This window comes from Phyllobates terribilis, unplaced genomic scaffold (genome assembly GCF_046119375.1).
Source record: "Phyllobates terribilis strain yellow unplaced genomic scaffold, ASM4611937v1 Scaffold_11__3_contigs__length_659146591, whole genome shotgun sequence".
Taxonomy (NCBI): domain Eukaryota; kingdom Metazoa; phylum Chordata; class Amphibia; order Anura; family Dendrobatidae; genus Phyllobates; species Phyllobates terribilis.
Window position 1 is genome coordinate 5,167,785 of NW_027362771.1, and position 21,570 is coordinate 5,189,354.

At 38.9% G+C, this 21,570-nt stretch overlaps 1 protein-coding gene across 10 annotated transcripts in view; it reads right to left on the reverse strand.

The window, feature by feature from the left end:
• SPDL1 (spindle apparatus coiled-coil protein 1) overlaps nucleotides 1-21,570 on the reverse strand; it is a 466,199-nt gene that overhangs the window by 47,946 nt on the left and 396,683 nt on the right. For 7 of the 10 annotated variants that reach the window (XM_073651106.1, XM_073651101.1, XM_073651105.1 and 4 more), the window contains one exon: nucleotides 17,015-17,155. The exons of 1 other annotated variant lie outside the window; for it this stretch is intronic. In XM_073651106.1, coding sequence (XP_073507207.1) covers nucleotides 17,015-17,155 — 141 coding nt within the window. The remainder of the gene's footprint in view (nucleotides 1-17,014; nucleotides 17,156-21,570) is intronic. 2 more of the 10 variants (XM_073651099.1, XM_073651098.1) reach the window with 1 other exon arrangement.

The window sequence follows — 21,570 nt, forward strand, 5'->3', positions numbered from 1 at the left end:
TAACACTTGACCAGCGATTTCTCATTTCTCATTTTTCCAAGAAATTTAACCCCAAAAATTGTTGTGCAATTTCTTTCGAGTACCCAAATACCCCATATGTGGAGGAAAACTACTGTTTGGGTGCACAGCAGGGCTTGGAAGTGAAGGAGCACAGTTTGACTTTTTGAACACAAAATTGGCTGGAATCATTAGCGGACGCCATTTCAAGTTTAGAGAGCCCTTGATGTGCCTAAACAGTGGAAACCCCTGACAAGAGATGCCATTTTAGAAATTATACCTCGCCAAGGAAAGTATCTAAAAGTGTGGTGAGCACCTTGAATCCCCAGAAGATTATAACTTTGAACTGTGAAATAAAAAAACAAAAATAAAAAAAAACAAATTTTTCCCACAAAAGTGTTCTTTAAGCCCCAATTTTTTTTTAAATTTTCAAAAGGGTAACAGGAGAAATCGCGCCATATAATTTGTTGAGCAACTTCTGCTGAGTATGCCGATCCCCCATATACAGGGCTGTTGAGGCGGTAAGCCAAACCACTCACTCATACTCAATTTCCCTGACTTCTTACTCCACAGCACTGCCTCACTGCTGAGCATGTTGATAAATTGCAGCACAGATTTATCTCAACTAGAAGCCATAATCCTTAGATCCGGAATAGAACAGACATTTATAAGACATTTCATAACTTTCCCAAGTTCTTCTAAAAATATTTATAGCACATGTTGCATTATACTAATGAACCAAATTTATTATATATATATCTATTATATATTTTGTCGGTCCATTTTATACCGACTCCACAGCCTTGACCATATGTGGTCGAAAACTACTTTTGAGGCACAGTGCTAAGCTCAGAAGGGAAGAAGCGCCATATTGGAGTTCAAATTTTGCTGAAACGGTTTGAGGGTGCCATGTCACACTGGCAAAGCCCATGAGTTGCCAAAATAGCAGAACCCCCTATAAGTGACCCCATTTTACAAACTCCACCTCTCAATGAATTAATCTGGGGGCGCAGTGAGCATATTGACACCACATATGCTTCACAGAAATTTATAACATTGGGTGGTAAAGAATGAATAATTACATTTTTACGGCTAAAATGTTGTTTTAGGCCCAAGTTTTTAATTTTCATGGCTAATAGGAAAAAATGAACCTCTCAGTTTGTTGTGCAGTTCTCCTGAGTACGCCAATACCCTACATGTAGTCAGGCACTAATTTTGAGGCACAGTGCAAAACTAAAAAGGGAAGGAGTGTCATAATTTAATCCAGATTATACTGTTATGGTTTGCAGGTGCCATGACCCACTGGCAGAGTCCCTAAAGTGCCAGAACAGCAGAAACCCCAATAAGTGACCCCAATTTACAAACTACACTTCCCAATGAATTCATCTAAGGTTGTAGTGATCATATTGACACCACGGGTGTGTCACAGAATTTTATACCGTTTGGGCAGTGAAGAAAAAAGGGGACGGAGTATTTGCCTCCTGCAGAACAGATTTTCCTAGAATAGTTTACAGACTCCATATACAGAGCCCCTAAGTGCTAGAAGAGCAGAATACCCCCTCAAGTGACCCCATTTTGGAATGTATTCCCCTTTGGGAACTTATCTACAAATGTAGTGATAATTTTGACTCCATGGGGGTTTTTCAGAAACCAGCAGAAGTGGATGTCGTGGAGTGAAAACAGCAAATCTGCTATTGTAGTGCCCAGTACATTGTGCCAGGCGGGCTCTCATTGCTACAGAAATGACAAAATGTTAATGCTAAATGTGGTTTAGGCACACTGTGGGGCTCAGAAAGGAGGGGGCATTTGGCTTTGGGAGTGCAAAATTCGCTAAATTTCTTTTGGGGGGTGGGGAGCGCTTTTCCAGAGCCTTTGTGCTACCAGTAACGTAAGAGCCCCACTATATTACTGTTCACAGATGACAGACCTGAGTGGGGACTTGCTTTTTTTAAATTGAGTTTGATTTTTATTGGGAACATTTTATATAATGTTTGGGATCACATTTATCCATCTAAATCTCTGAATGACGCAATTGAGATGAAACCCCCGAGGGAGCCATGTACTATAATGAGGCAGCAGAGTTACTCCGGACTCCATCCGGCCTTTGTTTAGCGGTGTCTTTTCTTTCAGAGGTGCACAAAACTGTAGCGGACTGTGCTTATATGTACGCCTAAAAAGACGTGACACCGCCGATCATAGCCCAGACGGCATCCACAGTGACTCACTATAGGGAATCTTCCGCCAGGGGTTATATCTGAAGCACAAGGATGAGCTAGCAGGCCAAGATACTCCTACTACACTGTACGATCTAGTTTCCCTCGCTATCCGAATTGACCTCCGGTTTCAGGAGTACTCCTGAGAAACTGAGTGAGAAAAAAACGCTTTGTCTGGCCCCATCCTTCCAAAAGCCACTCAATCTTCAGCCTACTGCGCTCGCAGCATTTCTTGAAACAATGCAAGTCAACAACGGGGTGCTGGCTGAGCAAATGCAGGAGATCCATCAAGTCAAGGGCTTATGTTTCCATTGTCGAGAAACGAGTAATCTCATCTGTCCCAAGAAACCAGAAAACTCCCAAGCCTAGGGCCGTTGGGGGAGGCTACCCTGGACGAGAGCAATTCCTCTCCGCCATTGATCATGACTTTATCTATGACTTGTGGAGGTTCTCTGTTCATTGACACAGCGTATCTGGATTTCGGTGCGGTAGGGAACTTCATACAGCAAGCAGTGGTAGATCGCTACCAGAACCCCGTTCAACTACTCCAAAATCCGTTGCTGGTGTCATCTGTTGATGGGAAGCCCCTATCTGAAGCCGTACGGCTGGTCATCGAGCATGTAGAGCACAGGATAGAAATGCAGCACACTGAGAAGATTGCCTTCTATGTGCTACCTAGACTTTCTCACCCGATTCTTTTGGATTTTCTGTGGCTCCGCATGCATGAACCTGTCCTGACTGGAAATCCGTGTAAGTGCGTCATTTTGGTCAGTTTTGTCATGAAAAGTGTCTAGTACCTGTAAGACCGGTCCAGCCATCGTTGGCACCACCTTCTCTGTCAGGATTACCATCTGCCTACTGGTCATATGTGGAAGTCTTTCACAAAAAAGAAGCAGAGACGTTACCTCCACATAGGCTGTACGAATGCCCTATAGACCTGCTTTCTGGATCCTCATCTCCTCGAGGCCGTATATACTCTCTGTCTCAAGCAGAGATTCTATGTCAGAGTATGTCAAGGAGAATTTGGCTAGGGGTTTCATGCAGAAATACTCTTCTCCAGCTGGAGCCATCTTCTTCTTTGTAAAAAAAAAAAAAAAAAAAGGACTGGATCGTCCAACCTTGCATTGATTATAGGGGTCTCAATCAGATCATGGTTAAGAACAAGTATCGGTTGCGGTTGAATCCGGAGTTGTTTGACCGCGTCAGAGGTGCTAGGTTCTTTACCAAATTGGATCTGTGTGGAGCATACAATCTAACCTGGATACGTTGAGGAGACGATTGCAAGACAGCTTTCAACATCAGGGACGGTCATTATGAAAACTGATTTATGCTGTTCAGTCTCAGCAATGCTCCAGCTGTCTTCCAAGAACTTGTGAACAACATCTTTCTATATCTCCTCTACAATTCTGTCGTGGTATACCAAGACAATATCTTGATCTGCTCTGCAGATCTGCCCTCTCATACGTGGAACATTCGACAAGTCCTGCAGCGACAGCGAGAATCGCCTGTATGCTAAATTTGAGAAATATATGTTTGAACTATCTTCTCTCCCTTTCCTAGGTTACATAATCTCGAAAACAGGCCTGGAGATGGATCCGGAGAAGGTGTTTCCATCTTTGAGTGGCCTGCCTATAACAGCGATAAAGCAATCCAGAAATTCCTGGGATTTGCCAACTACTACTGGCAATTCATTCAGTAATTCTTATCACGGACGGCTCTCATCTGTGCCACGATCCGTAAGGGTGCTGATGGACTCCAGAGGCTGAAAACGCTTTTCTCTCCCTGAAACAGGCCTTTTCCTCTGCTTCAGTGTTACATTGGCCTGAGGTGAACAAATAATTCTCTCTCGAGGTAGACACCTCGTGTTCTGGGTTGGAGCAGTTCTTATGGTGACCTATGGTTTATTCTCCAAGGCCTCCAACCTGGAGTGCAACTACTTGATTGGCGACCGAGAGTTGTCAGCAATTTAGATGGTGCTAGAGGAGTGACAGCACCTTCTTGAGGTAGCGGTCCATCCAGACGTCATCTATTCTGACCACAAGAATCTGGCCTATGTGCAGTCCGCGTAAAGAAAGAACCTGCGTCAAGCTAGGTGGTCGCTATTTTTTGCCTGTTTTATTTTGTTATGCATTTGCGGCCAGCTAACAAAAACATCAAAGCTGATGCTCTTCTCCGCTCGTTCCTGCCCACCAATCAAGAAGAGGAACCTCAACTCATCATGGAGCCAGCCAAGATGGTTTCTGTGGCGCCGATAGACCAGTCCTGAATTCCGCCGGATAAGACCTTGTTATCAGAATCAGACAAGAGGCGAGTTCTGCAGTGGGGCAATCCTCCAAGGTGGTGGGTCATGCTTGGCAGAGTAAGAATTTGCAGCTCATATCACATCACTAACCAGATTAATCACCGTTTTTGGTATAAATTATATTACCACATTGTCAAACAATTTAAAAGTTGGTGCAGTAGTTCCTAAGAAAAGCAGACTCCGCATTCATGATCTGCATGTTTTTGAGTCTGTATTTGAATAATGAATTGAAAGTGGGTGTGTTCAAAATAATAGCAGTGTGGCGTTCAATTACTGGGGTCAATCATTCTGTGAAAAAAACAGCGTGAATCAGGTGGCCCTTATTTAAGGGTGAAGCCAGCACATATTGTACATGCATTTCTCCTTGAAAGACTGAGAAATATAGGTTGTTTGAGACATTGCTCAGAAGAACAGCGTATTTTGATTAAAAAGTTGATTGGAGAGGGTATAGCTTATAAAGAAGTGCAGACAATGATAGGCTGTTCAACTAAAATGATCTTCAATGCTTTAAAGAGGAAAGCAAAACCAGAGAGGCGTGGAGGAAAACAGAAGACTACCATTCGAATGGATCGAAGAATAGGCAGAATAGCAAAGGTTCAGCCAGTGATCAGCTCCAGGATTATCAACGACAGTCTCAAGTTAAATGTGAGTACTGTGAAGACGTCTGTATGAAGCTAATCTCTTAGCAAGAAGTCCCCGCAAAGTCCCACTGTTAAAAAAAATAAATAAATAAAAACACATACTGAAGTGGATACAATTTGCCAAAGAACAGATCAACTGGCCTAAAGAGAAATGGAGAAACATTTTGTGGACTGATGAAAGTAAAATTGTTCTTTTTGGTTCAAAGGGCCGCAGACAGTTTGTCAAACGACCCCCAAACCACAAGCCAAGTGGTTTGGGGGTTTCAAGCCACAGTACACTCTGAAGACAGTGAAGAATGGTGGTGCAGGGATCATGATATCGGCATGTTTCTCTTACTATGGTGCCGGAGCTATTTACCGCATACCATGGACCAGTTTGCATATATTAAAATACTTGAAGAGGTCATGTTGTCTTACACTGAAGAGGATATGTACTTGAAATGAGTGTTTCAACAAGACAAAGACCCTAAACACACCAGTAAATTAGCAAAATTTTAGTTCCAGTCTAACAAAATTGAGGCTATGGAGTGGCCAGCCCAATCCTCGGACCTTAATCCGATAGAATAGTTGTGGTGTGACATCAAAAATGCCGTTTCTGAGGCAAAGCCAACAAATGCCAAAAAACTGTGGGATGTAGTCAAAGCATCCTGGGCTGGAGTAACAGTTGACAGAAGTGGGTTTACTCTATGCAACATAGATGTGAAGCAGTTCTAAACAACTGTGGGTAAGCAACTAAATATTCGGTTAGTGATTCACGGGAATGCTAAATCCTCAAAAAAGAAAAAAAAAAAAAAAAAAAAAAAAAGAGTACAAATTGTGAGCTTGTAAAGACAAATGCAAGCACTGCTATTTTGTAGAACAGCCCAATGTTCATTTTTTGTTATTTTCCGTAAAGTAGTTAAAAATTAGATACATTTCTCTTCATGTTCTGAATTAGGAAATAGTGTACAATGTTGTCAATGCATGGAAATAAAAGCTAGCATAAAGATTTTGTTCTTAACTCAACTTAATATTTTTGAACACACTGCTATTATTTTGAACACTACTGTATAAATCAAGTTCTTGCCTCGCTACTCATCCGCAAATCCTTTCACTGGCTTTTTATCCTGTAACAAAACCAGTTTAAACTAATAATGATTTATAAGGCTTTCTATAATTTGTTTCTTCCATACATCTCCAAACTAATCTCTAGATTCCGTGGTAACTACCATTGCCTTTTTGCCATTTTCTAATAGAATTTTGGAATTTTTTTCAAAAATTCTGTTTGTTGCTTTGGCTGTGCTATTTGTTTTTAAATATAGAGTAGAGACTCGCAAGAAAGTGAGGACCCTCAAAGTGGGTTGCAAGCTTGCTTATTTTGGCAAAAATATTAACCAATACCTCCTATTATATATTTTCATGCATTAATCGTGCTAATAAGGGAATAGATAGAGTAGACAGAGAATGAGACAGTAGGGGCTAATGAGGATTTAGGGGTGTCTGGGATATGCAAGGAAAGTAGGGAGCTGATTATGAGTAAAAAATGTACTAATAGCATTAAATGTTTTCTGGCAAATGCAAGAAGACTCGCAAACAAAATGAATGAACTGCAGACTTATGTCGGTCACAGAATACAATGTGGTGGGTATTACGGAAACCTGGCTGGATGAAAGTCATGACTGGGTGACAAACAGAGGGATACACTACATTTAGGCTGTGTGCCCACATTGCGGATTACAAGCGTTTTTGATGCGGAATTTCTGCAGCGGAAACGCTTGTAAAACGCTTGGTAATCCGCACCCCATGGTCCCCAATGGGATTCCGCAAGTTCTATGCACATGCTGCGGATTTTTCCGCAGCGTTTATGCTGCGTTCAAACATCCGCAGCATGTCAATTAATTTTGCGTTTCCGCAAGCAGAATTGCCTTTGTCCAATGCATAAAAAACGCAAGGCAATTCCGCATGTGGAAAACGCGCGATAAACGCGTGCGGAATTCCGCATGCGTTTTTCCGGGAGAGGACTTGCAGAAATGAAGCAGAAATTTTCTGCTTCATTTCTGCAACAGTGGGCACATAGCCTTAGAAAGGACAGAAAAGACAAAAAAAGGTGGAGGGTGTGTATTTTCCGAAGATCCAACTTAAAACCTGAATGAAGACAGAGGAAGCTACAACATTCTAGAGTCAGTGGGGGTAAATGTACATGGGGATGGCAACAATGGAAAGCTTCTAATTGGCATTTGTTACAAGCCTGCTAATATAGCTGAACCAGTAGTGGATGAAATGCTGCAGGGTTAAAGACAAATCCTTAATATTTTCTTCATATTTTTAGGACACCATAGCATTTGGGGCATTTAGCAATGGCTGTTTGCTAGATGGATCTAAAGTACACTGTATTTTACTGTTATAGCCAATCATGGCATTTGACTTCAGCAAACCCCACATTATATAATAACGACATCCTTTCTATGGTGAAGATCTTTCATGTACTATAAGCACCTTATCTAGAGTTTTGTGAACTATATTTCTGTACTGACCCACTAGAGGTAGATATTAAATAGATATGAATTATGCACTTTCCTTAGTCCTGGTGTTTACAGTCAAAGACTATTAAGGTTCATTGTTTCCTGCTCTGCTCATGAGTTCTGTCAATATACCATTAGAATGTATTTTGTCTGTGGTCAGCTATGATCTCCCCTCCACAGTGAGAATTCCCTGTTTTTTGTGTTTTATTGTATTTTTATCTACTAATAAAAATTGCATTTTTATAAAAATTGGAGCTGGAGTCTTTTTCCCTCTGTCCAGTATTGGGACTAATAGGGATTTTGGAAAATATATCTTGAAAAGTGTCTAGCACTAAACTATTACTTTGGACTTATGAGATTAATAGATAAAACAGTACAAAGTTTAATAAATAAAAACAAAGGGGATTCAACATCTTGAAGGCCGAGAATATAGAAATAGCATTTGAGGAGTATAAAGACCTAAATAAGAAATGTGAAAAAGAAATCAAGCTACTAAAGATATCTACAGAGAAACAAATAGCCGGCGACATTAAAATAAATCCTAAAATTTTTTATAACCACATCAATGTCAAAAAGTAAAAAACAGAAGGTATCGGCCCCTTAAAAGACAATAAAATAATTATAGAGGACAAAGAAAAGGCGGAGATATTAAAAAGTCACTTTTCATCCATGTTCATCAATGAACCGTCTGTTTCAGGGATCTTTAAACAGGTCAATAATCAAAGCTCACCACCTCATATAACTAGTTTAACAAAAAAAGAAGTACGCCTGCGTCTGAGAAAATTAAACACTAACAAAGCCCCTGGTGCAGATGGCATTCATCCACGAATACTAAGGGAAATGAGCTCAGTAATTGACAGACCGCTGTATCTGATATTCTTCTTCTCTTGTAACAGTGGTAGTGCTACAGAATTGGAGGATAGCTGATGTGATACAGATATTTAAGAAAGGTAAGACGGTGGTTCAAGATAACTACAGTCCATTAAGTCTGACATCTGTAGTGTGCAAAGATTTTGAAGGCATCATAACAGATGTTTTTCAAGCATGGAAAGATTCATTAAAACAAACCAGTACTTTTTTTTACAATAACCCTGAATATAATGACAAACAGATTTTATTTGAAAAAAAAAATAGAGAAAAACGGAGTGCTACAGTACTAATAAAAATATATATAAATCTTTATTCACACATTTGGATTAAAATTACAACAGTAAAAACAGCATGAATATAAAAAACATGAAGACATAGTACAGATCAGGGGGGCATATACAGGGTTAATGACTGAAATAAAAGAAAAAAATAATCATTGGCCACAAAGTGTAGTTGAAATCAAAGTTTATATATACTGTAGCCATTACCACGCTTAATGTTAATAGATGAAGAAAGGGGACTGCTAGATACCAATCAAATAATGGTAGAACAAATTCCTACACAAACAAAGTATACCACTACGTGGCAATAGATTTACTTCATAATTATATACAGTTAGGTCCATATATATTTGGACAGAGACAACAATTTTGGTTCTAGACATTACCACAATTAATTTTAAACAAAACAATTCAGATGCAGTTGAAGTTCAGACTTTCAGCTTTCATTTGAGGGTATCCACATTAAAATTGGATGAAGGGTTTAGGAGTTTCAGCTCCTTAACATGTGCCACCCTGTTTTTAAAGGGACCAAAAGTAATTGGACAGATTAAATAATTGTAAATAAAATGTTCATTTCTAGTACTTGGTTGAAAACCCTTTGTTGGCAATGACTGCCTGAAGTCTTGAACTCATGGACATCATCAGACGTTGTGTTTCCTCCTTTTTGATGCTCTGCCAGGCCTTCACTGCAGTGGTTTTCAGTTGCTGTTTGTTTGTGGGCCTTTCTGTCTGAGGTTTAGTCTTTAACAAGTGAAATGCATGCTCAATTGGGTTGAGATCAGGTGACTGACTTGGCCATTCAAGAATATTCCACTTCTTTGCTTTAATAAACTCCTGGTTGCTTTGGCTTTATGTTTTGGGTCATTGTCCATCTGTAGTATGAAACGACGACCAATCAGTTTGGCAGCATTTGGCTGAATCTGAGCACACAGTATGGCTCTGAATACATCAGAATTCATTTGGCTGCGTCTGTCCTGTGTCACATCATCAATAAACACTAGTGACCCAGTGCCACTGGCAGCCATGCATGCCCAAGCCATTACACTGCCTCCGCCGTGTTTTACAGATGATGTGGTATGCTTTGGATCATGAGCTGTACCACGCCTTCACCATACTTTTCTCTTTCCATCATTCTGGTAGAGGTTGATCTTGGTTTCATCTGTCCAAAGAATGTTCTTCCAGAACTGTGCTGGCTTTTTTAGATGTTTTTTAGCAAAGTCCAGTCTAGCCTTTTTATTCTTGATGCTTATGAGTGGCTTGCACCGTGCAGTGAACCCTCTGTATTTACTTTCATGCAGTCTTCTCTTTATGGTAGATTTGGATATTGATACGCCTACCTCCTGGAGAGTGTTGTTCACTTGGTTGGCTGTTGTGAAGGGGTTTCTCTTCACCATGGAGATTATTCTGCAATCATCCACCACTGTTGTCTTCCATGGACGCCCAGGTCTTTTTGCATTGATGAGTTCACCAGTGCTTTCTTTCTCTCTCAGGATGTAGATTTTGCCACTCCTAATATTGTAGCAATTTCTCGGATGTTTTTTTTCTGCTTTTGCAGCTTAAGGATGGCTTGCTTCACCTGCATGGAGAGCTCCTTTGACCGCATGTTTACTTCACAGCAAAACCTTCCAAATGCAAGCACCACACCTCAAATCAACTCCAGGCCTTTTATCTGCTTAATTGAGAATGACATAACGAAGGGATTGCCCACACCTGTCCATGAAATAGCCTTGGAATCAATTGTCCAATTACTTTTGGTCCCTTTAAAAACAGGGTGGCACATGTTAAGGAGCTGAAACTCCTAAAACCTTCATCCAATTTTAATGTGGATAAACTCAAATGAGTTTGAACTTCAACTGCATCTGAATTGTTTTGTTTAAAATTCATTGTGGTAATGTCTAGAACCAAAAGTAGAAAAATGTGGTATCTGTCCAAATATATATGGACCTAACTGTACACTGCTCAAAATAATCAAGGGAACACTCAAATAACACATCCAAGATCTGAATGAATGAAATATTCTCATTGAATACTTTGTTCTCTACAAAGCTGAATGTGCTAACAACAAAATCACACAAAAATCATCAATGGAAATCAAATTTATTAACCAATGGAGGTCTTGGAACTGAAGGCTTTTTGCCAAGAAGAATGGGCAGCTTTACCATCTGAGAAAATAAAGAATCTCATCCACAGCTACCACAAAAGACTTCAATCTGTCATTGATGTTAGAGGGAGCAATACACGGCATTAAGAATTTGGGTATGTGAACTTTTGATCAGGGTCATTTGGATGTTTTTGGTTGTCATTAAGATTTAAAAAGAGAAAACACAGTAGTTTGACAATAAATGGCTTCACCCAACCAATAACCATGAGTGGAGAAAAAGTTTTTTTGTTATCATTCATATTCTCTGAAACAAGGACAATAAAGGAAACATTCTGATGGGGTATGTAAACTTTTGAGCACAACTGTAGATAAATATATCGATAAATAGATAGGCCAATAGATAATAGATACAGTCATATGAAAAAGTTTGGGCACCCCTATTAATCTTAAGCTTAATGTTCTATAAAAATTGGTGTTTTTGCAACAGCTATTTCAGTTTGATATATGTAATAACTGTTGGATACAGCAATGTTTCTGCCTTGAAATGAGGTTCATTGTACTAACAGAAAATGTGCAATCTGCATTCAAACAAAATTTGACAGGTACATAAGTATGGGCACCTCACCAGAAAAGTGACATTAATATTTAGTAGATCCTCCTTTTTCAAAAATAACAGCCTCTAGACGCTTTCTGTAGCTTTTAATGAGTTCCTGGATCCTGGATGAAGGTATTTTTGACCATTCCTCTTTACTAAACAAATTCCAGTTCAGTTAAGTTTGATGGTTGCCGAGCATGGACAGCCCTCTTCAAATGATCCCGCAGATGTTCAATGATATTCAGGTCTGGGGACTGGGATGGCCATTCCAGAACATTGTAATTGTTCCTCTGCATGAATGCCTGAGAAGATTTGGAGCGCTGTTTTGGATCATTGTCTTGCTGAAAGATCCATCCCCAGCGTAACACCAATTTTCTAAAACATTAAGCTTAAGATTAATAGGGGTGCCCAAACTTTTTCATATAACTGTATATATATATATATATATATATATATATATATATATATATATACACACACACATCTGAACTAACAGCCCTCCTGAGTACTAATCCAGCTGCATATATTCAGTGGTGACAGCAGGAGTTAGGCAAGCAGGCAGTGTATGTGACAGACTGCAGTGCGTATGGTGCAAGAGGGTCCATTGAACGTCCATTCTGCTGCTGCTGTAATAATTACAGATATTTGTAGACATGGCCCCAGAATACCAGGGCTATTTTTTTTTATCTTAATTTTGGTTATTTTCTTAAAAAGCAATCCAGAGTACACTATTTTTCTGCTACATTTGTTTGTTAGCACTGCAGAATACAGCCAGATCTGTTCCATATTTCAGCGATAAAAATCCAGAAATTTGAACTGAACTTGGAAAATATTGGCCTCCTTTTCCAATCTGTTGCAGTGTGACGGTCAAGCTATTCACACTAGGTCTCTGTGTAGAATAATATTGGTAAATTACAGGCCTGCTATTTAAAACCGTGGTTCTCTGTCAGACATACAGGTGGATCTCACAAAATTAGAATATTGTCAAAAAGTTAATTTATTTCAGTTCTACAATACAAAAAGTGAAAATCATATTATATAGTCATTACAAACAGAGTGATCTATTTCAAGTGTTTATTTCAGTTAATGTTGATGATTATGGCTTACAGCCAATGAAAACACAAAAGTCATTATCTCAGAAAATTAGAATACTTTCTAACAGCTTGAAAAATGATTTTAAAATTCAAAATGTTGGCCTACTGAAATGTATGTTCAGTAAATGCACTCAATACTTGGTCGGGGCTCTTTTTGCATCAATTACTGCATCATTGTACTTTATTAATTTTTCCCATTAAATATATATCAAATATATTCTCTGAGTCACTTGATCGCCAAGTTTATATCTACATAGTTACCGGTTTGGACCCTACTTGAGCACCTCTATATCCCAGGAATGAGATAGTTTTTTACGTAATGACTGCCTTCTGGACATCAGTCAAGTCAGCAGTCTTCCCCATGATTGTGGAGTCTACTGAAACAGACTAAAGAACCTTTTTAAATGCTTAGGAAGCCTTTACAGGTATTTTTTGTTAATTATTTTCATTTGCTGAGATAATGACTTTTGTGTTTTCATTGGCTGTAAGCCATAATCATCAACATTAACAGAAATAAACACTTGAAATAGATCACTCTGTTTGTAATGACTCTATATAATGAGTTTCACTTTTTGTATTGAAGAACTGAAATAAATTAACTTTTTGATATTCTAATTTTGTGAGATGCACCTGTATCTATCTATTTATCTATCTATCTTATCTTATCTATCTATCGGTAGATGAATAGTTATATAGAGAGATAAGTAATAGATATATAGATGAAAGATAGACAGACTGCTAGATAGATAATAGATTAATAGCTAGATGGATAATAGATAGATACATAGTTTACAGGGGGACTCCAGAAAAAGATTGAGGTAGGGTCCCCCTATAAAATCTAACCAGAAAAGGCTAAACAGACATCTGTAGGCTGATATTAATAGGCAGGGAAGGGGCCATGGATACTAGCCCCCTAAGAGGCTAATAATATAAGCTCTCAGCTGCCCCAGAAAAGGCACATCCATAAGTTGCGCCAAATCTGGCGCTTAACCTTCGCTCTTCCCACTGCCGTGTAGTGGTGGTGAGTGGAGTAATAGGGTTGGGGTTCATGTCAGCCTTGTATTGGCTGTAATTTTTGCAGGTGAGGAGGACATCAGGAACAAGGTGTAGGTAAGTGTAATGTGTTTTGTTCTTATTTTAATTTTTTTTTATTAATTTTAACATTTTTTTTTTTATTTTTTTTTTACTTACAGCCCAGGCGCCAGCAGATGAGAGAATACTGCTCCCATCCAGCGGTGCCTGGGCTCGCTATTTCCTATGGCAGCAGGAGCCGGCTGATAGTGGTAGCAGTCCCATCAGCCTATGACCCGCGATAAGATTTTTACTGCGGGTCACTGTCACAAACCTTCTCAAGGTTTATTTCTTTTCTGGATCTACAATTAGAAGGGAATGAACAGGAGACATCTACATCAACTTTTTTCAAATTAATGTCAGGTAATACCATCCTTCATGCGGCTAGTGGTCACCCAGCACACACAATTAAGGCCATACTAGTGGGCGAGTTTACTAGAATAAAGCGCAATTGTAGCGAACCCATTAAACTAAATAATGAAATTATTGGTTGCAGAAATAAATTAAGTAACAGGGGTTACCCACAATGGGCTCTTAACAGAGCACATAAAATAGAGAATAAAAATAGATCAGACTTGGTGTGGGGACAACAATCCAACAGTGAAGTTTCCACTGCCCTCAATTTTATAGTATAAAGAACATAATACTAAAATGCTTACCCAATTTACAAGATGATGCAATATTGGCCAAAATTCTTTCTCAGGGTATCCGGGTAGTAGCCAAAAGAGCACAAACTTTGGGAAACATTTTATCTTCAATTGTGCTTAATTCGCTACAAAAACATCACACTTGGTTGGATTGCCAGGGATTTTATAAATGTGGTTATAATAGATGCAATGTATGTCAGTATGCAGAGGTCAGAAAAAACTTTTTCAGCTCAGATAAATCACAATCATTCCACATTAATCAATACATTAATTGTAACAGCGATCATGTAGTGTATGTTATAAATTGTAATACATGTAATAAAATGTATGTGGGGTGTACTATAAGAAAGTTGAAAAAAATAATTTCTGAACAGATCACCATTGTATTCAGTATGTCAGAAACTAACCACAATATCTCCTATGATTCTAGGCAGTTAATACAATATCATAATAGAAACATTTCTTCGGTACAGGGTCTGGGTATTGAAAGAATTGTCCCCAATCCCAGAGGAACATGAAAAAATGGCTACAAAATCGTGAGGCTTATTGGATGATGAATCTTGATACGTGTCATCCTAATGGCCTGAACATGCGGCGTGAAGTTATGTTCCATTATTGATATCAAATTTTGAATTTTATCTATTCGCATGTAATATGTGTTTTATCTTGTTTGGTATTGGGGTGTTTTTTGTATTTAACCATGAAGGTTTAGTTGCTATGCCCTTTTTCTCCATGGAATCTTCATTTTACCAATAAATCTTTTTTGCACACGATAGAAGCGGGAACAATTTTTACTTTTTCTGGTTCATGCAAGTGGACCCTTGAGTTCCGTGCTTCAGGACGCCAAGGAGTGTGGGTGAGCTGGCTTTTTATCTCTTTCTGGTTTTATAAAAGGTTAGAGGTTACACTTCTTCACTATCCCTCGGACTAAGCTAATGCAAAACGTGCGTCAGGGGCACTTCCTGCGGTGCCAATTCAGGCTTTTTGACTTCTATATACATATGTGTTATTTGCCACATTATTGCTTTATATGATACTATGGATGCACAATAAACCAATTACACCCCTAGTGGTGGGTGGGTATGAATGCCAATAACTGACTAGCATATGAGATATGTTTATATAATTATGCAGTAAATCTATTGCCATCTAGCAGTGTACTTTATGTTTGTGTAGGAATTTTTTCCATCATTATTTGATTGGTAGCTAGTAGTCCCTTTTATCTATTAAAAATAAGTTATTGGCTACAGTATATACAAACCTTTGTTTCAACTACTCTCTGTGGCAAATGATTAATTTTTTCTTTGATTTCAGTCATTAACACTGTATATGGCCCCCTGATCTGTACTATGTCTTAATGTTTTTTAGTTGTAATTTTTAATAAAAATGTGTGAATAAAGATTTATATATATTTTTATTAGTACTGTAGCACTCCGTTTTTCTACAATGGTGAGTTTTCTGGTAATGATGAGTAGTACAATGACATATGGTAAATAATAGGAATATATTTTTATTATTTTTTTTAGATTTTATATGCATTACCCAGGTGGGTACAAGTAATCAGGAACCACACTAATGAAATAGGTATACACACCCTTAGTTCAACCAGAATAATTCACTTACAAGGTCATCTTCGTAAACAGAACTACAATAGATTCGGATAAACAGAAAAGTGTCTTGTGCAAATAAATGTGCAAAAAAGTGTCGATCTCACCCATTTCATCTGCAGAGGGTAACCATATCGGACAGATTCCTCTGGCTATGCAGGAGCCGCTGTTCGGGCCTATTTTTCCTGTTGTGCCCTCTGCATTTGCTCCTGCCCTGACAAGGGCAGTACCCAAGTATGACCTGAAGACTAAACAACTACTGATAAACAAGCATTCTCATATAATCCTTTCACCGAGCATGCTCGCTGAGTATCTCCAGAGTGCTCATATATTATGTTCCAGTCCCAACGCCTGCATGATTTACAGCTGTAAGACAGCCTAAAACACACGCAGGGATTGCCGATTTGTTAGGGAATCCTCACAAGGCCGTCTTACAGCTGTAAATCATGCAGACACAGGGACTGGAACATAATATACAAGCATGCTGGAGATACTCAGTAAGTACTCAAGCATGCTCGGTGAAGGGGTTAAACGAGCACGCTCGCTCATCACTATAAATAATCCAAAGAGCCTCCCGACACGCTTCTTTTCTCAGTCTTGAGATGTCATCAGGGGAATGTACTTGCTGGAGTTACATATAAGAAATAGAAGGTCCACATTGCTCTCTGTTTCATATAGCAGAAAGGTGCCTCAGTGCCTTGTGCCAAAAATAAATAAATAGAAAAACAAAATTGAAAAGAACCCACAGTGGTGGGTATTCTCTGGGGGGGAACTTGGTGGGGAGAACAGAGTGCTTTGATCACTCGTTTACAATCATAACTGTCTTTTTCATACAATTTTTCATCAAAATGTAATGAATTGTTGAAAAAGGCAACTGAGTGTAATGTACCATTTGGCATTGTCAAAGAATGCTAGGTGTCTGTTTTCATTTAAAAAAATGAGTATTTGAGTAGCATAGGCATTATTTTTTTAAACTTTAGAACTTTAGTTATTAAAAGTGTGAAAATTGTCACAATGGCAAAGTTAGTTAGCATAAAAATGATGACCAGATTATGAATTTAACAAAAACAAAAGAGCAATCTATTTTACCATACCTGACATTTTTCAAGTTGTCGCACCTTTACAAGCAGTTTCTCAACTTCACTGTTCTTCTGTTCGACCATTGACTGTAGCCTCTCCAGTTGCTCTGGGTCAATATGAGAACCTTTTAACTGCAACAGAGTTGCTATTTGAACCTAAAAATATAAACTATGTATTGAAATCTACCAAAACACTGAAAACATTCACTTATATAGTTAAGTCTTAACTCTTCATTGTAACAAATTTCAAAGCCTTTACAAGTCTGTTACACTCCACTTGCCATAAAACATATTGGAAACATGATGTAAGTACTGAAAGAGTAAATTTCATTCAGCTCTGAACTTGAAAGTATGCATAGCTCAGCTCACTTAACATATGATTTGGGCATGAAGGATTTTAGTTATCAAGAAAGATTAAACTAATTTTATTTTTTTAGTTTTGAGAAGAGATAGATAAGGGGTGACATGGCTAACTTGTATAAGCACATAAATGGTTCATACTTAAAATATTCTCAAAAGCAACTTCATGTAAATCCCCCTGAAAACATAGAATCACTCACTCAGTCTGGAGAAAAAAAAAGGTTCAATCTCCAGGTTCTTTACTATAAGAAATATTAATATGTGTAATGGCTAACCTCAAGAGTTGGTCAGAGTGGGATCAGTTATAGGTTTAAACAAAACAAAAAAAAAGAGGCCCGGATGCTTTTTAACTTTTTAACCCCTTTAAAGCCCATGACGTACTAATACGCGTCTGTGCCCTGGGACTTAAGAGCCTGACCCGTATTAGTACATCATGGCAATCGCGCGCGCGCACACAGGCTGTGTGGGCGCGATCGCCACCGGGTGTCAGCTGATTGTCACACAATTAACCCCCGCCACATTAACCCCCGCAATGCGGCGATCGAAGTCGATCGCAGCCGATCGCAGCATTGCGGTGGCTAAGGGGAGGTGATCAGAATACTCACCTCCTCTTCCGGCCTCCAGCGCTGTCTGCCGCAGGTTCATGGATGTTGCCATGACCACCCGATGTCGTCATGACAACATCCGGGTCACCAGACAGCAGGAAGATTTTTTGGTCATGCGCAGTGCATGACCTAACAATTTTCTCACTGTGCAGCGCTGACTACCTGCATGGCACAGGGATGATGCGCGATCCCTATGCTATACAGGCGATCAGAATAAAAAAAAAGTGAAAGTGCCATAGTGGGACAAAGTAAAAAAGTAAAAAAAAACTGTAAGAAAGTGAAAAAAAATATAAAAAAAAAAAATTGTAAAAAAATATAAAAAAAATAAAAAAAAATAAAAATATAATGTACCCATCAATAAATATTATTATGAAAAAAAAAACAAACAATAAAAGTACACATATTTGGTATCGAGGCGTACGGAACGACCTGACCTGAACAAGGGTAAAAAAAAAAAAAAAAAAAAAAAACCGAAGCAAAAAACAATTCTTTATCATCATACCGCCAAACAAAAAACAAAAAATGGAATAACACGCGATCAAAAAGACGAATATAAATAAAAATGGTACCATGAAAAGGTCATCTTGTCCCGCAAAAAACAAGCCGCCATACAGCTCCATCATCCGAAAAATCAAAAAGTTATAGCTCTCATAATAAAGCGATGCAAAATAATAATTTTTTCTATAAAATAGCTTTTATTGAGTAAAAGCGCCAAAACATAAAAAAACTATATAAATGTGGTACCGCTGTAAACGTAGTGACCCGAAGAATAAAGCTACCTAATCAATTTTACCACACCCGGAGCAGAATAAAAAAAAAAAAAAAAAAAAAAAACAATTCCTGAATTGTTGTTTTTTGTTTATTCTGCCTCCCAAAAGCTGGAATAGAAAGCGATCAAAAAATGTCACGTGCCTGAAAATAGCACCAATAAAAATGTCAACTCATCCCGCAAAAAACAAGCCGTCACATGACTCTGTCGGGCAAAATATGGAAAAATTATAGCTCTCAAAATATGGCGATGCAAAAACTAGATTTTACAAAATATGTGTCTTTTAGTGTGTGACAGCTGTCAATCATAAAAACCCCATATGATTCTAGTATCTCTGTAGTCGCACCGACCCGAAGAATAAGGTCGTCTAATCACTTATACTGCACTAGGAATGGCGTAAAAAATAAACGCTAGGGCTGGGGTTGGGGTTGTGCTAATGTTAGGGTTGAGGTTGTTTTTTTTTTTTTCAAAAGTAAAAAAAAAAAAAAAAGATGACGATATGGCAACTAGTGTTGAATGCAAGTGCTCGCTACTTGAGTTTGCATCGGGTGCTCGGGTATGCATTGAGTATCGCGGGTGCTCGAGTCTCCGCCCCATATGCTTTCCGGCCAAAAAAACCTTGCGGGGATTGCCTGCCATGCACGAGCGATCCCCGAATGTTTTTTTGGGGTGTCTAATAACCATGTAAGATGCGGGCGGGGACTTGAGCATTTCACTTGAGCACCCCCGATACATGATGCATACCTGAGTACCCGATGCAAACTCAAGTAGTGAGCACTTGCACTCAAGACTAATGACAACTTATTCAATATGATGACCTAATGTCATCAAATTCTGTGTCGTACCTCTGGGTTCAAAATGTTCACTATACCCCTTGATAAAATCCTTGAGGGGCGTAGTTTCCAAAATGAGGTCACTTGTGGGGGGTCTCCACTATTTAGGTGCATCAGGGGCTCTCCAAACGCGACATGGCGTCCGCTCTCGATTCCAGCCGATTTTACGTTCAAAAAGTCACACAGTGCTCCTTCCCTTCTGAACTCTGCCGTGCGCCCAAACACTGTATTTTCCCTACATATGGGGTATTGGCGTACTGAGGAGAAATTGCACAAAAGTTTTTGGGGTCCATTTTCTCCTCTTACCCTTGTGAAAATAAAAAAATTGGGGCTAAAACATAATTTTTGTGGAAAAAGTTTGATTTTTTTATTTTCAAGGCTCCATGTTATAAACTTCTGTAAAGGACTTGGGGGTTCAAGGTGCTCACCACACATCTAGATAAGTTCCCTGAGGGGTCTAGTTTCCAAAATGGTGTCACTTTTGGGGAGTTTCCACTGTTTAGGCACATCAGGGGCACATCCGCTAATTATTCAAGCAAATTTTACATTCAAAAAGTCAAATGGCGCTCCTTCCCTTCCGAACCCTGCCGCGCGCCAAAACAGTGGTTTTCCCCCACATATGGGGTATCTGCTAACTCAGGAGAAATTGCACAACAAACTGCATAGTGCAATTTCTTCTGTTACCCTTATGAACATGCAAAAGTGGTTGGCTGAAAAACATTTTTGTGGGAAAAAAGTGAAAATTTTATTTTTACGGCTCAATGTTATAAACTTTTGTGAAGCACCTGGGGGTTCAAGGTGCTCATCACACATCTAGATAAGTTCACTGAGGGGTCTAGTTTCCAAAATGGTGTCAATTGTGGGGGGTTTCCACTGTTAAGGCACATCATGGGCTCCCCAAATGCAACATGGCGTCCGCTAATTATTCAAGTAAATTTTACATTTAAAAAGTCAAATGGCGCTCCTTCCCTTCTGAACCCTGCCATGCGCCCAAACAGTGGTTTTCCCCCACATATGGGGTATCTGCTTACTCAGGAGAAATTGCACAACAAACTGCATGGTGCAATTTCTCCTGTTACCCTTATGAAAATGCAAAAGTGGGGGCTGAAAAACATTTTTGTGGGAAAAATGTGAAAATTGTATTTTTACGGCTCAATGTTATAAACTTCTGTGAAGCACCTGGGGGTTCAAGGTGCTCACCACACATCTAGATTTAAAAAGTCAAATGGCGCTCCTTCCCTTCCGAACCCTGCCGTGCGCACAAACAGTGGTTTTCCCCTCACATATGGGGTATCTGCGTGCCCAGGAGAAATTGCATAACAAATTTTGGGGTCCATTTTTTCCTGTCACCCCTGCGAAAATAAAAAAAATTGGGTCTAAAGTAACATTTTTGTGAAAAAAGTTAAATGTTCATTTTTTTCTTCCACATTCCAAAAATTCCTGTGAAGCACCTGAAGGGTTAATAAAGTTCTTGAATGTGGTTTTGAGCACCTTGAGGGGTCCAGTTTTTAGAATGGTGTCACTTTTGGGTATCTTCTGTCATAAAGACCGCTCAAAGTGACTCTAAATATGATGTGGTCCCTAAAAAAATGGTTTTGTAAATTTTGTTGGAAAAATGAGAAATCGCTGGTCAACTTTTAACCCTTATAGCTCCCCAATAAAAAAAAAAATTTTGGTTCCAAAATTGTGCTGATGTAAAGTAGACATGTGGGAAATGTTATTTATTAATTATTTTGTGTGACATTTCTCTCTGATTTAAGGGCATGAAAATTCAAATTTTGAAAATTGCTAAATTTTCGCCAAATTTACGTTTTTTTCACAAATAAACGCATGTGATATCGAAGAAATTTTACCACTATCATGAAGTACAATATGTCACGAAAAAACAATCTCAGAATCAGGAGGATCTGTTGAAGCATTCCAGAGTAATTACCTCATAAAGTGACAGTGGTCAGAATTGTAAAAATTGGCCTGGTCATTAACGTGCAAACCACCTTGGGTTGT